Below are 17,908 nucleotides of genomic sequence, written 5' to 3'. Positions count from 1 at the left end.
ACAAGACAAAAAGTCTGAATTGGAAAATTTTCTCTGCTCGTCTTCGCATGTGGCTAAATGTTTTTACTCTTCTCTTTGCGCTCCTACTAATAAGTAATTTTTTGCTTTGAATTTTTTGACAAACTATTCCCTCCTCCCTTCCCCCCCCCCCCAAAAAAATAACACAATTAGACTTCATTTCCAGGTTTTGTGAAACTTGAGAAACATGGAGGATTTTGACGTGAAGTGGTTGTCCTGGCTGAAAACCATCATTCGCCAATCCAAGTCCAGCTCCTCATCCCCAGAGGACATGGTCATTCAGAAGTGGGAGGAAGAATTTCGTGATAGAGACAATTCTAAGAAGATGGCTGTAGGACTACGTGTGCTGAAACTAGCCGAAAAAATTCCTCAAATTATTCAGGATCGCATATTCCGGTACAGAATGAGGGTACAATTACACATGTGCTGCTTCGACGAGAGTTATGCCGAAGACACTGAAAAATGGGTATGCACTTATACTACACAGCTGTGCAACGTTTTGTTTATTTAATTATTGACTACTCGTGTACAGGAGGGGTTCGTGAAAAATGATCTGGAGATGGGAGTGCCTCCAGGAGAACTGGACGCTTGGAATATGTGTTATATGAAACTTGATGCGATGCTTCTAAAAAGATCCGCCGAAGTATATAATTCTGGCGAACCTCTTGATGAAAATGTATGCGTTCATGTGTTCAAATTACTGTGAATTATTTTATCAAAAAATGTGTGCATATTTTGCAGATTCCGATTCGAACTTTCTTTGCCCTATCTAAAAAACCCGAAAAATATAAGATTGGATTTTTGGCTGGTGCGTGGGGCTGCCATTCCACAACTTATCTAACACGGGGTTTACTGAGGTGCCTTGACAGAGACAAATTTGTCTCAAGGAATAAGTCACAAGGACGATGTTTGCAAGGCCGACATGAGGAAAATGACCAAAATGGTGGACTTACCTGATGTCGTAAGTACATACATACATATGAGCTTGACGTGAAGGTGTTGGTTATTTTAAACTCTTGTTAACTAAATCAAACTCAACATACTATAGGATGTAGCGCCAGAGGTCACATTCAACGCCATCAAGGACTTGGATCTGGATTTTTTGGTTGATTTGATTGGACCAGCAAATGGTTCAAGGGGATGCGCCTTTCCTTACCGCCCTGCCAAGGTCCAGATTAATTGGCTCGCTCATCCTGGAACTTGTGGCAATAAAGGTCTGCAGTACATTTTCGTAGATCCTATTCTCGCAGGAATAGTAGACAGCAGAAACTGGTTCACTGAGAAGCGTGCATTTATCAGTAAAACGTACTTTATTGGCGACCACGCCGATCAGTTCCCCCATTTACGCCATGAGTTGAGAACAAAGACAAAGGTAATTATCTAATTATAATCAATTTTTCACGTCTAGTTTTTTAAAATATTTGTTTTGCATTTTTTGATCAAAAATACACAGGAAGGAACCGTCATTGTTCTTCATGGGGCTTATCCTATTCCAAGTGTATTTTCCTTGTCGTCTTGTGCGGATAGCATATGGGTAATTATGTGTACATATCTAAATTTCCACAAATTATTATTTGAAACACAGTGTGTATGTTTTTTAATTTGATTCTTTCTCTAGGACATGCTACATGATGATGAAAAAGAGTGTCTCTGTCTAAGGGATCATGTCATCTGGAACGGATTAAAAATCAACAATAATTTGGTGAAATCGGGACACGAGGATTTGGGAGATATGGTGGCCACCACTAGAGTGCAATTTGGATTGGATGAAAACGCAATTGTTCTTTCGAGTTTCAACACCCATGCGAAACATACTTTTGAAACGTTCGAGCTATGGTGTAAAGTATGTTAATAATCAGTTGAAAATTATAATGATATAAATACATTAATTTATTTCGTGTTTATTCTTCTTTTGTACTTTTTTAAAGATCATGCTCGCAGTCCCAAAATCCGTTCTATGGATTTCTCAGTACCCTGGAGCGGCCCGACCAGGGATGGAAAATTTCATGACGAGCAAAGGATTAGACAAAAATCGCCTCATCATGTCTGATAATTCTTTCTCTAGTAAAGAATTATATCTTCGCCGCTCGTGTCTTGTGGACCTGGTTTTGGATCCGTTGACATATAATGGACACACGTGCAGCCTGGATACCATTTACCTCGGCTGTCCTGTCCTCTGCATGCTTGGGAATACTTTTCAATCTCGTGTGGCAGCGTCATTGAACACAGTTTTGGAAATTCCCTGCTTAATTACTCATTCTACTGATGAGTATTTGAAAATGGGAATTCTATTGGGAAATAACCCACACGTGTAAGTTTATAGTGCGCTTGACGTGTAGTTTATTTCAATATTAGTCATTCGGCATTATTTGTCTATTTACAGCTTAACCGAACTGCGTAAAACCATTCTTCATCGGAAGAATGAATCATCCTTATTCGACGTGAAGCAGTTTTCCTATGAATTAGAAATCTTGCTGGAAAGAGCCTTTGAAGAGTTTATGGAGCACCCCAATAATCCTGAAAAGTGGAGAGAACTTGAGCCACTGGAAACGCCACAAGACTGGAAGGTGGGTATCGTCTGTGTTTTCATTAATTGATTTTAAAATAATTACAGTGTATTTTTATTCTATGTCATAGTTGTTTGCTGAACTGGATAGGAATTGGGTTACGAATTTAATTGGTGCATCATCAGAAAATCCAGAACAAGTATCGTCCTCTTTACAACACCAAGTTTTATCCATTCGGGCGAGTTCATCTTACATGGAGGTTGATGAACATGTGAACCCAATGATTCAAATCGTAGATCATCCCATGCGGGTCCTACAGTTTCCACGGATCTATCCGTCATATTCGCGTATGATTTATGCATTTATTTACGAAATATTCCGAGAGTTCATTTTTATTTATTTACTGCTTCACGTCAAGTTATTTATTACTAATTTTAGTCCCAAACGATGCTGAAAGAGATTATGATGAGATCTATATCGGACAGCGTGTCGTTAATGTTGCCTGGATAGAGACTGCAGTGAAATTTTGTGTCAAATCTCATTTGGAGTCATACTTTGACGATTTATGTATTGGTCCTCTTCAGGCGTCCCAGTTTGTAGCTAGATTTTGTTGTATGTTTCAACATTACTACACGTCAAGTTCATTAAATTATTATTATTACATGCTATTGTTCAACGTAGTGTACATGCAACACGGACTACCGAAGATACCAAAGCTTGCAAAAAATTGCTGGGAAAACTTTTTTGGTTGTTCTGACGGGCTATTACAGATGGACGCTGACCAATACTTTTTTGTTCGCCCGATGATCGGAAATGATGGAAAGATGACCGAACCAGTCAAGTCTCATCCGCTTAAATCGGACATGAATGATGCAGATAGGAAGAAGACTGAAAAATGTTTATTGTGTGTTTCTGGACTTTTTCGTCTCATCACTTCGATTCGTGATGTGCACGCCCCAGATTTTCATACTTGGAAGGGAAGAACAAACAATCAAAAAGAATGCCCACAATGCCGTTATTGTGGCTTCCCCGAAATTTGCTTCACTTCGGACAGCAATCGAGTTTCCCACATGGAAGCACATCAAGCTAATTTTATTGCAAATGCATCCGAAACATATCTGGATGTTAATGAAACTGGCAACATTGATGGCGAACATACCCAACATCATCCCTTCCAACCAAACTTTACAGGTTTGTAAGGAACAATCCAATTTATATGTGCATAGAACTTTAGACTTGACGTGAAGTTTTTAAAAATTGTATTAGATAATGTGGACAGTTCAGATTACGTTCAGCGAGAGTTGGCTCGCTACCACCAGCCCGGAACCACGCTTGGTGACGATAAGCTTTTTTCCGACGGTTCCTCGAGATACTGTCGAGGTAAAAAAATGTTAACATTTGTATGGCTTTATGACGGACTGGAGCAAGTGTTGGAATGGATGAAAAGGAATATTGGCGAAGTAGCAGCGTCGGGCCATGTTGTCCACCAATTCTTTTCTTTGCTGCATTGTATGTACAAATTATTATTTAAATAGAGATTATTTAAATTGCTTCACGTCTAGTTTATTTAATCACTTGAAAACTAATGGTTTTCTTCTTTCCAGTGAATCTTAACACAATCGGTTGCCCAATTATGAAGGATCTCGAAAAAATGGATGGCGAGGTCAGAAAACTTTACTGCAAAACTCACCTCCGGTTTGCCCAGAAAGACTCGTACGACTATCTTCTCAAATTGTTTGACGACGGACCTGGAGATATGAATGAGATGCATTGGGTAACCCACAAATCCATTGTCCCCGGCCAAGCTTTCTGCAAACTATGCAGGGAGGACTTTCCCACCGTTCGTCAGAAGGATGTTAGGAAAAAACTCAACGAGCATCACCACGTTGATAACGCAGAAAAATGTCAAGCTTGTAACTTTGTTTTCAAACCCTCATTGGATACGGAATTGATCAGACACTCCCATGAACAAATGCACCTTGAAATGATGGGCTGGACCGAGACTATTATTGATGCTCAAGAATGTGACGCAGATGTAATCGTCACTCAATATGAGGTGTCCCTATAAATTGTTTGGCTTATTTCTCAAAAACTAAAATTACACAAATTAATCGTAAACATCATACAAAATTTATTGTGCCTAAATACGTCTTGCCGATACTATGTACATAACTTGATTGAACAACTAATAAAGCCACTCTGTCGTATGTATTAGTTTGGGGGAAATGATGATGACTTTATTCTTATTATATTTGTGCATAGGTTCAAGGGTTAGAAGGTCAGATGCCTAGATTAAATCGTTTCCGAGCAGCGGTCGTCAAACGAACGGGACATTCAAAGAGAATTTGCATGCATGCTATTTTCTTGATTTTCTGATTCAAGTTTCTTTCCAACTACTCGTGCTATGTGTATGAATAATGTGTCATTGCAAAGGTATTTGTGCATAGCTTAGAGGGTTAGAAGGTCAGATGCCTAGATTAAATCGTTTCCGAGCAGCGGTCGTCAAACGAACGGGACATTCAAAGAGAATTTGCATGCATGCTATTTTCTTGATTTTCTGATTCAAGTTTCTTTCCAACTACTCGTGCTATGTGTATGAATAATGTGTCATTGCAAAGGTATTTGTGCATAGGTTCAAGGGTTAGAAGGTCAGATGCCTAGATTAAATCGTTTCCGAGCAGCGGTCGTCAAACTAAGGGGACTGAGACTATTATTGATGCTCAAGAAAGTGACGCAGATGTAATCGTCACTCAATATGAGGTGTCCTTATAAATTGTTTGGCTTATTTTTCAAAAACTAAAATAACACAAATTAATCGTAAATCGTGCTTAAATACGTCTTGCCGATACTATGTACATAACTTGATTGAGCAACTAATAAAGCCACTCTGCCTATGTATTAGTTTGGGGGAAATGATGATGACTTTATTCTTATTATATTCAAATAAACATAACACTTATTGATACCTGTTTGTAAATTATGCATAAGCTACACGTCAAGATGTTTTATTTAGATCATCAGTCGGTCTTTATGAGGAGCATAGATCGGTCTAACCACTTATGGAGTGACCGATCATGGGTATCGGTCATTCCAAGCACTGTTAAACTGCATAATTATTAAATTAATTTAAATCCTGCGTGCAAGATAATTTTTAAATTGTTGTAGCAAAATTGTAAATCCTGCCCTTTATTTGATGAAAGATGAAAAGCCCAGTAACATGAACTAATTAACCATCATGTACACATTTCATTAAAAAATGCTTAATTTCAATATATAATGTCATTTTCATTAAGTAGGAAACGCTATATAATAAAAAATCTCATATATGTCATATTGGTATATATTTATATGTTCTAAAAATAAACCACGCCAACCAGACAAAATTTCATATAGATAACGTTGGCGTGGCTTGGTTTCCCTGCTCGGCTGGGTTCGGCTTCTCCGCATCCTACTCATTCACTCGTGAGGTGTCGGAGAAGAAGGAACTCGCTCGTCCCACTGCGCACCAGCCACACTCTCAACAACAACACAACGAATATTATCTGTTCTACAAAAATTAAGGTAATTAATTTCAAAATTTAATTTAATTGTTCATATAAAGTGATAAGATAACTACACGAGTATATTTCTTGTGTTTTTATTACTTTCGGAAGTTCCACTGTTTTATTTGTGCCTACATTTAATGTTGATATTTTTTTCTAGCTTGACGTGTAGTTCTCCATTAATTAAAAATGTCGGTGAGCTCCGTTTTTCTTACAAATTTGCCCCGTGGGATAACCAGGGCCGAATTGAAATCCCAACTTGAAGAATTACATCCCGACGGTAAGTTTTAATACTTTTTAATAGTTTTTTTAACAGTTGTCTGCTTGATGATAATTGGCATAATTCATGTTCATGTTCTACATATATCTAACAAGTTTTTTTCTACTTTTTACACTATTCGTGTCGCCGTATAATGGGATATCGATAGATGTCAACGTGTTCACTGACGTTGTATCCGGTCTTTCCGTTGCTATATACTGAATCGTGATTTTCTCGATCAGTTAGACAGTTTCTGCTGGAGGTGTAAATTCCCATTCAGATTAATCGGGGTTAACTTGCAACTTGTCTCTATTGCGGGACGTTGTAATTGCGATTATACTGGATCAGGGTAAGAAGTGTTTTAATTTTTTGTAATTTTTTTGTAAAATAATCTACGCATATTTTTTATGTGAAAGAATTCAGCAGTATTTATTTTTGGTGTAAATATTAATCCCTTCCTCGATATTTCAGCCCAGATTTCGCCTATCACTGGATTTACCAAGCCCACGAAGAGCCAGAAAAACAAGTTCATGAATGTTTCACGAGACTGATGCCGGACAAACGAAAAAATGACAAATATTCAGATCTTATGATTCATCATTAACCAGTTAAACAAGTTTATCTCAACCCCACGGAGTATGCAACAATTGTCTATCCCTTACTTCAAGAAGAATGGAGATTTTCCGCCATGAGATTCGGGGCTCAAAATACAACAAGAGCAACAATCATTGATTGTGTCCTCGTCGATATCTTGCCTAACCCGCATGGAAATCCATACAATGTTTTTGCAATTAAACTGGGAATAATTCCACATGGTGTTTGGAACAGGGAGAACAGCAAAGCCATTACAAAGTGCACCATGAGATGGAAGGTAAGTCACTATTCATTACACAATTGATTCGATTGTAGTACATACAAATTTAAAAAGCTTGACGTGTAGTTGTTGAATAAATGCAAGTTGGAATGACCGATGCCCATGATCGGTCACTCCAAACTGTTCATTTTCTTGTTCCATCCGGTCATAAACTTGAAAAATGTCGCATATTGATACAAGTTTCTAAAAATATGAAATATTATCTTTATTTGTAGGACTCACGGCGACCAGGTCCACTTCAAGAGGCAAAATGTACGATTCACGGAATGCGACTGCTTCATGAAGACGAGTTACAAGTAATCATCAGGATTACAAGACCTGGATCAAGCAGACGATTGGAGAAAAATGAAATTGTAGACCTCACCCCAAAACCCAACAAGTGCGAGTATGACGCAATGAAAAGATCTTTGAACAAGTGGAAGAAGCAATCTCTGGACAAGTGCAGACTGCTCAACATTCTCCTTGATCCAGGAAGGGATACAAGCAACAACAGTTGGAGGATCGAAGACCGTGGTGCGTTGATTAATCGGGAATGGCAGACACCCCGAAACATATGCCAACTTGGAGGATTGACAAAAACCCTGAATAAGGAACAAGTACGTTCTTTATTTCTTATTTGTTCTTCTCATCACATACACAAATTATGAATATATATATTTATGTTTCTTTTAGAAATTGGCTTTGACACGAGCTGAATCATTTGCCGTCAGCGTTTGTCAAGGACCCCCAGGAACTGGGAAAACACGTACCTTGGCAGCTATAGCAATTGTATTGGCTGTTAAAGAAGCTGGAGCGGTTGTTTTATGTGCTCCATCCAACTATGCAGCGGATGGGTTGTCCATTGCCCTTAACAATCTTTTAAGTGAACTTTTGGTTCCCTGCAAAGCACTCCGCATCTTTTCAAGAACCAAAGCAAGGAGTTTTCTGGATAATGGAGTTGGTAAGTTTACTTGATTGACTTGACGTGTAACTTTTCCTGCATAAACTAAAACTACTCGTAAAATATGGACGATAATCAGCCTTGTTGTTTCTTCAAATTGTAAACCTTTCGTGACATGAAATAATAATGCTGAATTGTTAATTTATTCATAATTAGATGCCTCCAAAGGACACCACTTCCCTGTGTTGCACGATCTAGTGCGAAAGTCTGACAAATGGCTGAACGATGAAAGTATCAAGGATTTGGACGAGATAAGAAAAAGTAATCGGATTCATAAAAACATATTTTCAATACACCATATTATAAAACAACTTCACGTCTAGTTAATATTTGTTTGATGTCTTTACAGATGTTGCTGACAAAACAGAGTATCTTTTGACTGAAGCACAGATAATGGCGCTGGATTTCCACATTTCTCAGTTGGAGCATGAAATAATGAAGGAGTTCAACATTTACGTCTCAACAGTTGGCTGTGTTGCGGATCAGCGTTTGGCTTCAACTGCAGAAAAAGGAGGAATTACAACAGTAGTTCTCGATGAAGCAAGTCAGCTTAATCAACCACAAACTATGCACATGCTCACCTTGTCACCATCGCGGATTATTTTTGCTGGAGATCCAATGCAGCTTTCTGCAACTATACTGTCGTACGCCGCCTCTACAGCCGGCCTCCACTTGTCCTTGATTGACATGTTGCCAGGAATGGGTGACAGGTATGTTTAAACTTAAAAAAAACATAATTAATAACTTATGCAAGTCAAACTTGTTTTTTTGCAAGTAAATCAAGTTCATATTTTTTTAGTTCTGATGACCAAAAAGCCTATCCCTGCATGCCGCCATGGAGGACACTCTTAGAGCAGCATCGCATGCATCCAGAGATTCGAAATTGACGTATGAAGACAAGCTCATCGATGCAAAAGTTGTGCTGGAAAGGAAAGTGCGACCAAACTACGGAGAATTACTGAACGCAACTGGAGGTAGCAGAATTGTTATCTTAGATCACAAGTTTTTTGAGAAAAATGTAAGCAACCAATAAGTTTATCAACGTGAGTTTATCAAAGTGATTATGAAAATATGGAATTCAGATTGACGAATAACTTGTATCACGAATAGATTTTAATTTTTGCGTTTTATATTCACAGGAACCAATAACGAATGGATATTATAACATTGGGGAAGTAAATGAAGTTTCACGTCTAGTTCAGACACTTCTGGACAAAGGCATCCCTTCTGAGGACATTACGATTCTCACGTTCTACGAGATGCAGAGGCAGGAATTATTACGGGCCATGCCCTGCAAGGTAATACAACTTGACGTATAGAAAACTCAAAATTTTAAATAACCTAATAAACCAAATGCACGTTACACTTGTGGTAAATCTAGAGTGATATACGGAACGTTGATGCCTTTCAAGGACGAGAGAATCGGGTGGTCATCATTTCATTTGTCCGGAGCAATACGTCCCCGAAAGCTAGTGTAGGTTTCCTAAACAGCATCAACCGTATTAATGTGGCCCTCTCCAGAGCTCAAGAATTTTTGTTTATCGTCTGGAATACTGAGTTCTTTCGAAGAAGTCATTTGCAGCACTTCAAAAAGTTGTGCAAGTTGGTACACCACTGTCCTAAACTGTCTGATCTGAATCTGTAATTGTTTCATTTGTATTCATTCTGTTGTACGAATGTTGTTGTTTTGTATTCGTAATATCTTTTTTATTCAAATGCATCAACTAATTATCCGACTTACTATGTTTTTGTTAATTTATTTAACATTTATTGATTGAATAAAATATCCTCTAAAAAAATGCAATCCTTTCGTATTTTGTATTTAAAAATTCGCATACGTTCACGATTACACACACACGCATAATAACAAGACGAGCACAACTAAGAATAATGTTAGTCAGGCTTATCCAACCATTAGGGGAGTGACCGACGGGCTTGATCGGTCAGTCCAAAAGTGGAAAAATATGTACAATTCTTGACTTTTTTTACAATTCTTGACTTTTTACAATTCTTGACTTTTTACAATTCTTGACTTTTTACAATTCTTGACTTTTTCATCATTATTGATTTTTTTAAATTTTTCAGTGAAAACAATGAAGCAGTTGCACAACTCTATCCACTCGTGTTATCCCGACGGACGATACTGGAAAAATAAATGAAATCATACAGACCGAATGTAATAATATGTAAGTAAACTTTGATCTTTGATGATATATCACTCTACACTACATTTGACAACTCCTTTTGATGAAAACTTGATGTTTTTGTATTTTTAATGTTATTGTTATTGTTTTATGTTATAGAGTCAGTGGGAGTGATGTTGTTGTTGGACAAAGTGAGGAGAATCCACAAAATGACGAGAATATTTTTCTATTAATGATTTTTTTTGTAATTAGGGACTTTTTTGTAATTAGGGACTTTTTTTGTAATTAGGGACTTTTTTTCAATTAGTGACTTTTTTTCAATTAGTGACTTTTTTTCAAGTAGTGACTTTTTTTGTAATTAGGGACTTTTTTTACAATTATTGACTTTTTCACAATTAGTGACTTGTTTTCATAATTAGTGACTTTTTCATAATTAGCGACTTGTTTTCATAATTAGTGACTTTTTCACAATTAGTGACCGACGGGCTTGATCGGTCATTCCAAACACTCTTAGAATGCGCCTACAAAGCATAGATCGGCATGGTCGCTCGACCATTGGTCGATTTTGCGACCAGTTGGTCGATGGTCGCAAAATTGACCAGTTGGTCGATGGTCGATAATCGATGGTCGCAAGAAATTTGTCATGGCCGATGGTCGATGGTCGCGAAAAATTGGTCATGGTCGATGGTCGATGGTCGCGAAAAATTGGTCATGGTCGATGGGCGATGGTCGATGGTCGGGTGAAAATGGTCGATGGTCAATGGTCGATGGTCGATAATATGCCGATCTATGCTACAAAGGCTTATGTAGGAGTGCCCGACGGGCTAGATCGGTCAGTCCAAAAGTGGAAAAATATGTAGATTTCTCAACATAAAAAACTTCACGTCTAATCCATCTTAAAGTTATAATAAGAACACGTGATTATATGTTTTTAAATTATGTTATTAAATTATGTCATTAAATTATTAATGTCAGCCCATGAAAATATGCCAGCTCGCTATACCAACTAATTTCGATTGTTGTATTCACTGGTTATAGTAAGTGAGGATAATAAAGGCTTATTATTATTATTATTATTATAATTAGAGTTTGATGTATTGCTTGCAGGATTTTTTGATACTTTTATATAATACAGTAATTTTGTTACAAATAAATAACCGTGAGGTAGTAATTAGTCATTAAACTTAATTTCGTAATGGATTGAAGATGGGAATTGACCATTGTAATCCCAAATAATTTCGGTCCATGATGCAAGTTGTCCATGTTTTTTCATGTGTGCATTTCTGATTTGCTCCAAGTTCTCTCCCAATTGTTCTCCAAATGTCAAATTACACCATTTGCATGATGGACCCACATCTATTTGCAGGTGATCTTTCTTCATGGCTTGATGTATGTTCTTGTATCCTCCTCCCATTTCAGTTCCACAAATTTTGCACAGGGTCGACCCAGCCTTGAACGACTCTCTTGTTTTCCATAAACCATTCTCATCCTGGACCTTTCCTTCGTCGTTAAAAATGCGACACATGAATTCGTAAGATGAACGAAAGTCGAATTTCATGTTCGTCTTGCATAAGTTTGTACGAATCTCCGGGTTCATGTTTCCCAAGTTTTGAAACCGAGGGCATGATGGGCTCAAAAGGTTCACTACAAACAAGAAAACGTTTCAATTAAAATGAACATTTTCACGTCTAGTTTGTCATAAACTCATAAAAACCTACGATTCAACAGTTTTGAAAACTGGAACACAATAGCTCCAGACGCAGCTGTCTTACACACATTGTCCTTCATCCAATTGATACTGCGCTCGAATGCATCTTTTATCCATATGAAGGTCTGCATTTTTTGACCACGCTGGAACATCCATTTCCCTTGCCCGTGATATTTAGGGTTTTTTCCTTCGTTTGACGCTGCTGAATTATACAACTCCAATTCTCGTTTCAAAGGATTCTCACCTAATAATGAATAACAATAGATAAAGTAATATGTGGTAAAATATCAAAAACGCATTTCTTTTATATGGTGACATAATAGAAACAATTACATATGTATGGACCTTCGAGATTGACGGGAAAATTGCAGAATCTTTCGTCAAATGCCAAATCCATGTTGTTGTCATCCGCAAGATACGATTCGTTGGCATGAGAGGCGGCTGGATGACTTTGAATGTGCTCATCAGTTTCTTCGTCACCTTCGAATAATTCCAATGGGATACCACAATTAGGACAGCATCGGTAGCTCCCATTACTATTCCAAAGGTGAGTGCGTGGGACATGTTTCTCAAGTAAGGTAGATACAAAAACTTTTGATTGATCATAGATTGCACATTGGAAGCATTTGACTTTATCAGTTTTGCGATTTTCTCGACCAGTCTGAATAACATTTGCTGGTTCTTCATCAGCCTCAATCAGTCCATTTTCATTTGGCCACAATTTTTCTGCCATCCAGCGATACTGAGTCCAGCTGTAATTGCGGAATGTCTTTCGCTTTTCAAAAAATGCATGATAGTCAGTCTTGTGCTTCGGAAATATTGGAATCCCAAAAGACAGATATTCTGTACAAATAATAAACTAGACGTAAAGTAAACGAGAAGCCTATATAATTATCAAGATGATGTGTATAGATTACTCAACAAGCGATCCATGAACTGAAGTGCCATAAGCGGTCCAATGTAGAGAGAATCATAATCATTCTCCATTCTTTGAAACACGTGAATTGATGCAGTTCAATCCAGGCGATGTTGACACAACGCTGCCCAACGTATAACTCATGTTTGTCGAGGTCATTAACGGTGGGAACTATTTTAAGAATTAAAAAAAATCAAACATAAAGAACAAAATGTCGAAATTTGAAGGATGGATATGAATGCATTACGGTTATAAACAGGGTAAATTCTTCCAGTGTGTCCCTGATCGATGGGGGGTTGACCACGTGGTGTCGGTGAGGATGGAACAGGATGAGAAGAACACGAAGCAACTGGCTCCTCCACAACGACGGATGAGTAAGTTGGTGAAGAAATCTTTCGTGTACTTGACGTGTAACTGTTCAAAGTTTCCAAATCAATCAGTTCAATTAGTTCCAGAATTTCCTCTCCATCAGCTTCTGAATGCACATCATCCCAAGCATCCGAGTTGGTAGGATTGGATTCACGACATTTGAGCATTTCCCTTAAAAGGTCCTACAATTCAGGTGCGAATTGTTTAGTGTCGAAAACGGTAGATCGGAGCTTCCGCTCTTGCATTTCTCTCTGGATGAACTCGATTCTGAAGTTTAGGTAGAAAAAGAATGACAAACTTGACGTGAATCATATTGCGAATAAAAAATATCATACTTGTTGGTGTGAAGTCCCAGTAAAATTGCGGTCTGCTCGTATTCTTCAACCGAACGACAGCATAAACATTGCAATCGGAGTGCATGGAGGAGAGTACAAGTAACTCGGTTGTGAAATTCCTTTCCTGGGAACGCCACAATGACACTACCGGTCCACAATGCGTTGAGTGATGTTGTGTGTCCGTTGCAGACACGCGTATCCAAAAATACATCAACAAGAGATCCTCTGCGAACATGTTCCTCGTGACCAACGCCAGGGGTAAAAAAGAGCCGGTCCATGAGGGCAGGTCCCGCAGCCGTCCTTAAATTACTTGTTATAGTGTCGTTCTCACTGTTTGTGTTGATCCATAAAACAGACGAGGGGACATTATCAAGGATCTATATAAATGAGAATACTTACAAGTTTACATAATTCATACTGGATGAAGGCAAATATCATTTCTTACCCGCATCCAGATAGAAAATAACTCATGATCAATCTTCCAAATTGCATTAAACGTTGCAAATACAACATTTCCTTCTGGCAAACTATAGTGGAATCTAGCTGTAAGTGTTATTCCATCCAGAATTGTCGTAGAGTACAGCGGGTAATGCCTAGAAGAGCCATCATAAATTTTGTGTCCAAACAAGTTGGTGACACCGCTGTTGTGGCGTTCTTTCAGAAAGTTCTACGCAATAAATAAACAGAAATTAAACTAGACGTGAAGCTTACATATTAATTTAATTTACTTGTATTACCCAACATGCAGAAACTCCTCGCTTCGATTTGAATATACCCGGCATGATGAAAGAGGCACTCATAACAAATTTTTCTCCCTAATTTGGGTATACAGAAAGATGACTTATTGCATGTCCAAATCATTACCAACGCGTTAATTATTAACTAACCAATGCAGTCTCGACACGATGAACATAGGAAAGATGGGTGTGTAAAGTAGCATGAGACCCCACGTAGCAAGAAGTGGACATAAATGCAAGACGTTCGGAAAATTTCGACACGACATGACTAGGGTTGCATACAATGTCATCAACGACAAAGTAATTTACGTATGGACAACCCGTAGTACAAGGGAAACCAAGGACGGTGCATGTGACAGGTGCCACATTATACTGCAAGATATCGAGGCGTCCATCACTCATTATTCCATCCAATGCCACAAGAACGTCCAACCCGAGATTTTTTATGGTTTTGGCAATTTTAGCAGCAGTCTTTTCCTGCATACACATGAACAGAACATGAAGAGTTTTTGTTGGGGCAATCAGAAATCAGATTAAATTAAGCATAGAAAAACTACACGTCAAGCAAGAAAAAATCACTTTTATTTCATAAAAGTTGTCGCATCCATCTTCAATAATCCCAAGGACATGTTCATCTTCTGCAGTATGAGTACGATATGTTCCATTCTGCGTCATACAAGTATACAGCCCGATTACGGTGCAAGTTTGTTTATCGTGTCCGTTCGGTATTCCACAAAACAGTTGACCAAGGGGATGATTATAGAACGAAGACATGTAACCAATCTTTAAATTTTTCTTGAGCTGTTTGACAGCACGTTTTCTGCTCACTCGTGGCGGTTGGTTTTTGGCGAGGTCATTTTCCTACAAAAAGTAGCAAGGAATAAAAAATAAAAGGATATACTACACGTCAAGTAAATTAGTAATTAATAAAATGTAACCTCTTGAATATCGGGGTACACCCAGTAAGCGCGTGTCAAAAGAAGAATATCCTCCCCATCGAACAGTCCATTAAATAAAAATTTCCAATCATCGAAAAGTCCACACACATCACGGGGAGTCAGACAGCCGCCCATTAGGACCATTCGGAAGTGATTTTTCTGCAAAATAAGATAAACATTTTTTGTACATGTCCGTGTGGATTATCATCATCGACAAATTATCTGGGTTGAATGTATGTAACAAACTGTTTACCACCCGTTCCCGTAGCTGGTCATATTCATCGCCCCATTCGGCAAGATCAGATTTTATACACAGCAGTAAGCTGGACATGAAGGGTTCATCACGGAACGTGGATAAGAAATCATTGGCAGCATCACGGGCGTCCACTAGCCTTCCATCCGCAATCAGTTCACGAATGTGCTCCCCTTCCTTCATAGCTTTCTTCCTTCGCGTGTTCTGCTCTGTCCTAGTCGTCATGTTCAAATAGGTATAACAATTGTAAAAATGGAATCGAAATATATGTAGAGGAACACAGTGAAATCGAAAATGTGGATAATTTTTAGAAAATTGTTGTCTGGATATTTATGCAAGTGTTACCCATTTGTGTAGTGTCTTGGTTACCTTTTGAAGTTACGGCGAATTAGTCCAGAATTCTAATCCTTGGATGACAACAGAACTATAATAAAACGTCGCACTACTTAATTGGTTGTGTGCAAAGGAAGTAGACGATTAGTTGTGAAAGTCATAAAACCATTCTAAAAAGCAATATAATTTATGTGCAATTACAAGAAATAAGAGTTTTAAATTAATATATAAATTTATGCAAAGATAATGTATACTTACTTGCGAATATGAGAAACTCTTTATTCACAACTACACGTCAAGCTTACATCACTTTTATAATTTTAAGGACTTTTGATATGTGTTCTGCATTTAAACACAGCTACTTTGTAAAACTCTTGCTTTGTTGGTTATGTAAAATATACGCAACATCGAAGGCAGTTGGCGGTTGTTTGTGAGACAGAGGAGAAAGGACGAATCAAGCAGACAACCACTAAAAGTGGTGGGCTCGCTCAAGTTAAGACCTGTGCTTTGTGTGAGCCCCAGATGCACAGTGAAACTCAAAAGAAAGACTGTGAAATATTATTTTGCAAATATTTTCGAATGTTTCATTCATTTAATTTATCATTAATCACAATTAGTTCTTCAGCTTGAAGTTTGTGTTGTTACAATCAAGCAGGTTTGAGATTTTAAAAGTAATTCTTCAACGTAACAGGTAAGTTTAATTTAGTGATTATTTATTTGCAATTGATGTGTGAACTTGACGTGTAGTATTGTTGTACTATAATTTATTATCAATTAAATTATATTTACATAGAAAATGCCCAAACGAAAAAAAGATGACGATTCCGAATATTCGGATGAAGATTCGGAATATGTTCCCAACACTGAGTCATCGTCATCATCATCATCGAATGAAGAATCAGATAATTGTAAGATGTGTTTTATAAATTTCTAATAATGCAGAATAATATGAAAGGATTATAAACTGTTAACTAATTCGCAATTATTTTTTGGTTTTTCATCAGCGAACACGCCAGAATATTCGAAACGGGAAATTACAAGCTCGTCACGTAGACGAGTAGTAATTCCTAAAAATGCAAAACAACATGCTGAAAAGGAACCGATAGGTGAGCAAGGCAAACGAGCTTGAGTATATTTTTATTCGTTTACATATTAATTTATTTGCATAATATTTAACGTGTGTAGCATCGCCTGGATCAGTCAACATCGAAATGCTATCATCCAGCACAGAAATTGATAGTTCCACATCGGAGGAGAGTTCGGACGATGAGCTGGATGAATTGGCTTCAGGTAAAAAGAGCGGATAAGGCTCGCATATGTATTTCAGCCATTTTAATAGCTGGGCGTCGGCAATAGATGTATGTTAAAATACTTGACGTGTAGTTAATAATGGAATAACGTAAATAATGTAACGTAAATTGTTACAAAATGTCAACATGTGAATAACCCAACTACTCAATCATGCCTGATTATAAACATAACATATGTGTCACATGTATATCCACTCTGGAGTGGCCGACACCGACCGTCGGCTGGTCCAAATACATGTACGAAGGAGTGGCCGATCACCCATATCGGCGGCTCAAGGTTTACCAAATAACTACCGAACAAAGTTTGGTTGTCACACCATAGTATACAAATATTGTTCCAATAACAAAATAAAACCTTACTGTTTTGTTTCAGTGATGCGCACCGCACCCACATCGACGCCATTGCCGATACACCTCCAGATAGAAGAAAAACAAAAAAAGCTGGATCTCCTAACACAGAAAACCAAAATAGCAAATGCAAAGAGTAGAAAGTATGAACGAAAAATAGCCAGCATTAAGCAAGCCATGAGTTCGATGCAAACGAGCATTCCACAAACTCGTAGCAAACAGTACAGTGTTCCGATAGCCTCGGCTGAAGATATTTTGAAAGTGAAGAATGAACGACCAACTGAAAATAAAACAGAACGGAAACCGTGCGTTTGCATAAATTGCAATGATCCTACCGACACAAGGTAAGTTTTTGTTAGTTTTAACATGATTAGATT

At 37.9% G+C, this 17,908-nt stretch overlaps 3 protein-coding genes across 9 annotated transcripts; 2 read left to right on the top strand and 1 right to left on the bottom strand.

Moving 5' to 3' along the window:
• Positions 1 to 370: 370 nt before the first annotated feature.
• Positions 371 to 6,888, top strand: LOC118434978. Its single transcript, XM_035849845.1, has 16 exons — positions 371 to 484; positions 551 to 694; positions 760 to 979; positions 1,067 to 1,390; positions 1,472 to 1,552; positions 1,637 to 1,861; positions 1,947 to 2,329; positions 2,402 to 2,585; positions 2,656 to 2,872; positions 2,964 to 3,137; positions 3,207 to 3,716; positions 3,792 to 4,034; positions 4,130 to 6,086; positions 6,228 to 6,347; positions 6,496 to 6,675; positions 6,798 to 6,888. The coding sequence occupies exons 3-13, from the start codon at positions 941 to 943 to the stop codon at positions 4,591 to 4,593; spliced, it is 2,844 nt and encodes a 947-aa protein (XP_035705738.1). The 5' UTR covers positions 371 to 484; positions 551 to 694; positions 760 to 940; the 3' UTR covers positions 4,594 to 6,086; positions 6,228 to 6,347; positions 6,496 to 6,675; positions 6,798 to 6,888.
• A 1,820-nt stretch (positions 6,889 to 8,708) lies between these two features.
• On the top strand, positions 8,709 to 9,874 carry LOC110847187 (DNA-binding protein SMUBP-2). Its single transcript, XM_035849858.1, has 4 exons — positions 8,709 to 8,850; positions 8,940 to 9,158; positions 9,280 to 9,438; positions 9,522 to 9,874. Exons 2-4 carry the CDS (start codon positions 8,976 to 8,978, stop codon positions 9,783 to 9,785), a joined length of 606 nt encoding a protein of 201 aa, XP_035705751.1. The 5' UTR covers positions 8,709 to 8,850; positions 8,940 to 8,975; the 3' UTR covers positions 9,786 to 9,874.
• Positions 9,232 to 17,642, bottom strand: LOC110846303 (UDP-N-acetylglucosamine--peptide N-acetylglucosaminyltransferase 110 kDa subunit). 7 transcript variants are annotated; one of them, XM_035849851.1, is made up of 14 exons: positions 16,132 to 17,642; positions 15,910 to 16,043; positions 15,541 to 15,754; positions 15,288 to 15,446; positions 14,929 to 15,210; positions 14,500 to 14,826; positions 14,350 to 14,427; positions 14,058 to 14,279; positions 13,613 to 13,989; positions 13,156 to 13,544; positions 12,910 to 13,079; positions 12,338 to 12,835; positions 12,003 to 12,236; positions 9,252 to 11,928 (listed from the first exon to the last, which is right to left on the bottom strand). In XM_035849851.1, the coding sequence occupies exons 3-10, from the start codon at positions 15,721 to 15,723 to the stop codon at positions 13,460 to 13,462; spliced, it is 1,713 nt and encodes a 570-aa protein (XP_035705744.1). In that variant the 5' UTR covers positions 15,724 to 15,754; positions 15,910 to 16,043; positions 16,132 to 17,642; the 3' UTR covers positions 9,252 to 11,928; positions 12,003 to 12,236; positions 12,338 to 12,835; positions 12,910 to 13,079; positions 13,156 to 13,459. The 7 variants fall into 7 exon arrangements, with proteins under 7 accessions (XP_035705741.1, XP_035705743.1, XP_035705740.1 ...); XM_022093001.2 differs by having other exon boundaries at positions 15,910 to 15,964; XM_022093004.2 differs by having other exon boundaries at positions 15,541 to 15,749; positions 15,910 to 15,964.
• Between the last annotated feature and the right edge of the window lie 266 nt (positions 17,643 to 17,908).

The sequence above is a fragment of the Folsomia candida genome, unplaced genomic scaffold (genome assembly GCF_002217175.1).
Source record: "Folsomia candida strain VU population unplaced genomic scaffold, ASM221717v1 Fcan01_Sc003, whole genome shotgun sequence".
Taxonomy (NCBI): Eukaryota; Metazoa; Arthropoda; class Collembola; order Entomobryomorpha; family Isotomidae; genus Folsomia; species Folsomia candida.
This window is presented reverse-complemented; position numbering and strand designations above follow the sequence as displayed.

Coding starts and splice junctions, on each gene's coding strand:
- LOC118434978 (XM_035849845.1), top strand. CDS start 941: ATGAGGAAAATGACCAAAATGGTGGACTTACCTGATGTC. Junction 980..1,066: donor TGGTGGACTTACCTGATGTC/GTAAGTACATAC, acceptor AACATACTATAG/GATGTAGCGCCAGAGGTCAC. Junction 1,862..1,946: donor CGTTCGAGCTATGGTGTAAA/GTATGTTAATAA, acceptor ACTTTTTTAAAG/ATCATGCTCGCAGTCCCAAA.
- LOC110847187 (XM_035849858.1), top strand. CDS start 8,976: ATGGAGGACACTCTTAGAGCAGCATCGCATGCATCCAGAGATTCGAAA. Junction 9,159..9,279: donor ACAAGTTTTTTGAGAAAAAT/GTAAGCAACCAA, acceptor TTATATTCACAG/GAACCAATAACGAATGGATA. Junction 9,439..9,521: donor TACGGGCCATGCCCTGCAAG/GTAATACAACTT, acceptor TGGTAAATCTAG/AGTGATATACGGAACGTTGA.
- LOC110846303 (XM_035849850.1), bottom strand. CDS start 15,765: ATGACGACTAGGACAGAGCAGAACACGCGAAGGAAGAAAGCTATGAAG. Junction 15,447..15,540: donor ACCAGCTACGGGAACGGGTG/GTAAACAGTTTG, acceptor CTTATTTTGCAG/AAAAATCACTTCCGAATGGT. Junction 14,280..14,349: donor GAGGAGTTTCTGCATGTTGG/GTAATACAAGTA, acceptor TTTATTGCGTAG/AACTTTCTGAAAGAACGCCA.